This window comes from Microtus ochrogaster, chromosome 5 (genome assembly GCF_000317375.1).
Source record: "Microtus ochrogaster isolate Prairie Vole_2 chromosome 5, MicOch1.0, whole genome shotgun sequence".
In the NCBI taxonomy this organism is placed as follows: Eukaryota; Metazoa; Chordata; class Mammalia; order Rodentia; family Cricetidae; genus Microtus; species Microtus ochrogaster.
The window spans coordinates 33,427,267-33,432,477 of NC_022012.1; the positions used below are offsets into that span (position 1 = coordinate 33,427,267).

At 37.1% G+C, this 5,211-nt stretch overlaps 1 protein-coding gene across 1 annotated transcript; it reads right to left on the minus strand.

Annotated features, from left to right (window-relative positions):
* Nucleotides 1-465: 465 nt before the first annotated feature.
* LOC101989056 (olfactory receptor 149) lies at nt 466-1,401 on the minus strand. Its single transcript, XM_005347109.2, has one exon. It carries the CDS (start codon nt 1,399-1,401, stop codon nt 466-468), a length of 936 nt encoding a protein of 311 aa, XP_005347166.1.
* Between the last annotated feature and the right edge of the window lie 3,810 nt (nt 1,402-5,211).

The window sequence follows — 5,211 nt, forward strand, 5'->3', positions numbered from 1 at the left end:
TTTTCCTTGATTTTAACCATGAGGTCTGCTTAACCATTCCTTTAAGCCCCGTTTTAATGCAATGTCATTTGGTTCAATGTAACATGATTACTGACAAATAAAATCACTTCTCTCAACCTTTAGTAGCCCTTAAGTGAATAAATTGATTAAATATCTAATTCAAAAGTAGGATGGAAAGAAAAGTGGACAAGTGGCAGGCTCACATTGTTCTGTCTACAGAAGGAGTGCTCCACTCTCACCTGCAATGTTCACTTGAGAATACAGGTAGATTTGAGTCAGGTACCTGGTCCTGGAGGGTTAATTCACCACTTCTCTCTAGATGCCAATTCTTTGCATCTTAGTCTGTAATCGTGTAAATTTAAGATTGTAATATCCATGTTCTTAAACACAAAATAGTTTCAAGTAGTCTCTAAATCTATTCCATTAAAGCTGAAGGATACCTAAGTACTCACTACTGATGTTTCTTTACAATTGTTCAGGTATGAAGCACCGTGGGTGTAAAAGAGTCCACAGTGATGATTTTACCTCCTTATTCCGAAGGCTGTAGATCAATGGATTTAGCATAGGGGTGACCAGGTTGTTTAGGACCTGAACGGTTGCATCCAGCCAAGAGCTTGGTGTTGGCCTTAGATATATAAAAATCACTGGCATGTAAAAGAGCAAGATGGCAGTGAGGTGAGCACTGCAGGTGGAGAAGGCTCTGTGTCGGCCCTCAGTGGAGCTGATCTGTAGGATGGAGCGGACTATACAGCTGTAGGAGGTGAGGATGAAGAAGAAGCAACTAAGGGGCATGAGACCCACACTGATGAATCCCACTATCTCCAGGGCTGATGTGTCTGCACAAGCCAATTTCATCACCACAGGGATATCACAGAAATAATAGTCCACCTCTTTGGGGCCACAATAGGGTAGCTGGAAGGTGAGAGTAGTTAGAAATGTTGAATGAATACAGCCAAAAATTGATGTTCCCATAGCCAGAAAGGCACATACTCTATTGCTCATAATGATTGAGTAGCGTAGAGGGTAGCATATGGCAACAAAGCGGTCATAGGCCATCACAGTGTATAAGAAACACTCAGTGCCACCCAGGAAATGGTAGAAGAAGAGCTGGGACACACAGCCTGCATAGGAGATGGCTCGGCTATTTCCTGAAAGGTAAAATAGCATCTTGGGAGAACTCACAGAAGGGAAAAATATGTCACACACAGAGAGCTGGCAGAGGAAGAAGTACATGGGTGTGTGAAGCCGAGTGGAGAAGGCAATTGCGAGGAGTATGAGCAGATTCCCCACCAGGGTGAAGATGTAGAAAGACAAAAACAGGACAAAGAGCATGGTCTCCAGACCCTCTGTATGTGGGATGCCGAGCAGGATAAACTGAGTCACTACTGAAAGGTTCTTCATACTTTGAGAATGTTTGACCTTGCAAAGATTAAAAGTCAGCAGTCTGGTCATTGATACACCATTAAGAAACTGTTTCTTATGAGAGCTTTGAGTATGCTTTAAGAAGCAGCAAATTGTTTTTTACTGATGTGCAAAATCAAGATTTCTATAAAAGTACCAGTTACTATAGATTCATATTTGAAAGTTGATCTACCAAGCCTTTAGAAGAGATGCTTCATGAATACCAATGATTGTCTTCTATTCCAAAAGCTGAAGTTACAAGACCTGGTCAAATATTCTCAAATTAGACACTGCTTTACGTAAGTCTATATTCTGAGAACATGTCTGTTGAATCTTGATGGTGTGTGTAAGTAACCTGCTGTCACTATTCATTATCCTCTGCAAAGCAATAAGAAAAAATTGTTTGAGAAATTATGACATTTAATAGGAATCCTGACTTTGATTCTTCTTAGCTGTAGTAACTGAGACAATTTACACAATGTGTTTTATAGTCATTTACAAAGTACAAAGTATAAGACATACATAGTCTAATAGCAATATGTCAACATCAATGTGTTCTTATATGATGATAAAATTTCTAAATTGTCTGAAAGTTCCCAGCAAAACTATTATTAAACTCTAAGGTAAGGTCATCCTTAACTTTATGAAGCTACACCTTCTGGGAATGTTAAGAAAGAAGGGATGGGATGAAAAAAACCCTCTTTACAAATGTTGAGTGTGGCTGCCTCCCATGTACACAGCAGAGGGACTGTCTCTAAGGCAAGCTCTTTCTTGTGTTAAAGAAGGTCAGCATGAGCCCCAGTAATAACAAGAAATGTGACATACCTGAGGATGACATATTGACTGTAGAGACCCCCAAATTCCACCACTAGGGTACTTGTTTTTAAATATTCATTGTCAATCTCTTCCAAAGAGATAAGAGGTACAAAATTCAAATGGAAGGGGATTGAAAAATCCCCAAGCTTCTTGTAATTCATTTTCATGCATTGGTCATTAAATAAGAATTAAATATCTAAACGTGGCTTAAAACTAAGAACTAAGACGAGCCTATGACAGTGTCTGTACACTGGTCGTAGATGTAAAGTATAAAACTGATAACAGAACATGTAAATAGCTATTTCTTCCAGACCCAAAAATAAGAGAGAAAGAGGGAAAGCTAACAGCAATAAATGTAGTTATTCTTTTCAGTCACATATACTTCCTGAGTTCTGGACCACACAAAATAACTCAAAGCTGACTACAAACTCAAACAAGAGAATATTAATGTTAAATATTTCTCTCAGGAAACATGAAAGGATGAGTACTGCTTTCTTGACCAAAGCCCATACCACTGTGGGAAAAAGGCAATTTTGTATCTCCTACAACAAAAACCGTAAATAAAAAAGGCCCTGAGCACCCAGTTCTTACTCTCCTGATCTGCTCACCTTGTCTTTTTGTTATGTTTCTTCTTACTTTAATTCTCCATTAATGAAAGTGAAACTTTTTATTAACCCTTCTTTGATTCTCTCTCTTTCCCTCCCTCCCTCCCTCCCTCCCTCTTTTTCTCCCTCCCTCCCTCTCTCTATCCACTCCTTTCTCTCTCACTCTCTCTTCCTCAATAAATGGTCTTAAAGTTCTCCTCAGTGTCCATTACTATTTTCTTTTGTCAATAAGAGCAAAAACTTGTCAGGGTGACTGTTCTGGATGGGATACAATTTAGTTTTTAAGTGTTTTCCATTAGTACTGGTTTTCTATAATTATTTGCAAACTTTGTTTTTTACTAACTTAGGTCTTTTCTTTTCAAGAAAAACAAAGGAATGCCAAACAAGATCCTATATAAATATTAATTAAATGATATCGACAAATTCAAATATAAAAACCTAGTGGCTCTGTTTAGTATGCATAAACTATAAATAAAAAGAGAATCCCAAGGCACCCATATTACTAACTTATTAAATCAATTGCTTTGTACAGATACTATGAATAAGACACAATACCTATCAACTCACTGGCAATTCATATAGTTTCAAAACTCAAATAATCTTGTAAAATATTTTTTGAATTCCATCGTTGCACTGTAATGCACTGGATTCTTGATGCAGACATTCACTCGATGCTATTGACTAACTTTAGAGAAAGAAGGTAGATATAAAGGACAGAATACCCACTAGATTTTCTAATTGTTTCATGTTAGATATGAAAAAGAATTCAGTTTTTATCTGTATTCTCAAGGTAGGATCTCACTACATAGCCCTGGTTGACTTGACTCTTATGTAGTTAAGTTTCATCTCAGACTCACAGGGATCCTTCTGCTTTTGTCCCTTCAATGCTGACATTAAAGGCAAACATTGTCATGCCCAAACCCTTATCCGTTTTAAAATGACAATTATTGAATTGCTATGGAAGAAAGGATAATTTAATATAGTGCATGGGATATGTTTCTCTCTAATTTATATTTATTCCACTAAAAGGTCAAACTTGGTAGCTAGTGCCATCACTGTTGGCAATACACCTTTTTATTACTTCTCTTATTTTTAAATCATAATATAATAACATCATTTCCCTTTCCCCCTTTCCCCTCCCAAACCATCCCATTAACCCCTCTTTGCTCTAATTCAAATTCATAGCTTTTTTTTTACATTGTTGTTTCATGCATATATGTATGCACATACAAAATACAAAGTATTCATTCTATATCATGTTACATGTATGTACTTTCAGAGCTGACAGTTTGGTACTAGATAACCATATGGTATGTTCTTCCCTAAGGAAGTCTATTTCTGTCTCTCTTTCTTACTCATTCCTTAATTTTACTATATAAAATGAGTATGTGTACTTATATCACCTCCTCCTTAAATTACACCACTGAAGATTTGAAAACTAGAGTACTGAGGGAAGGTCCCCAGACCTAACAGAACGTCTGTGCTGTTTACTCTTGGCCTTTATCTGTTCTAAATGGAATTAAGGCAACTCAAGTATTAACCAAAGATAGAGTAAAAGCAAGATACATATAAAAGGTAAGGTATTGTGTTGAAATGGAAAATACAGTGCTCTGTGTTAGGTAAAGACACGGGACAGACTAGCAGGAGGGTTATGTAAGTCAAAATCAGAGTAGACCACTTAGGAGACTGGGAACCTTTCCACTCACTACTCCATTAGTAATGAAAGTAACAACACCGGTCATTGCATAAGCAGGCACATACCATGTAGTAGATACTTACTGTTTTCCAAGGACTGGTGAGTCATTCATAAAACCTGATTATTTTAAAAAATATTTATCCATAAATATTTCTATTGTAAACCAGATCTGCAGATAGAAAGTTGACTTTGAAATACATCAAACATAGCCTTTTTATTTTTTTTATTCCATATCTGTCCTTGTAATCTTTAGTAAGATCTGTTCTCTTTTTGTCTCTGCTTCCTGAGAAAGCCTTTTCTATCACTTGGAAGTGAAGTGCTTCGTACAGGACTTTTATGGTCACCTTATACAAAAGTGAAGGAAGACTTTATGTCTCATTCTTCCCCAGTAATTTTCAGCCTTTTTATTTTAAACTTGTGTGCCTGTGTGTGTATGTGCATGCGTGTGTGCATGTGTTGTGTGTGCTTGCATGTACACACACACACATGCACATACGCATGCACCTACCATGGTGCCATGTGTTGATCAAAGGACAATTTATTGGAGTTATCTTTCTCTCCACTCTATTGTTTTCAGGGATTGAATTCAGGTGATCGGGTAGGCATCTTTCCTGGCTGATTCATTTCCATGGTCCTCATTTTCTATCTTAATTTTAGATTTTAACTGAAATATTATTTCATCTTAGAAATCAC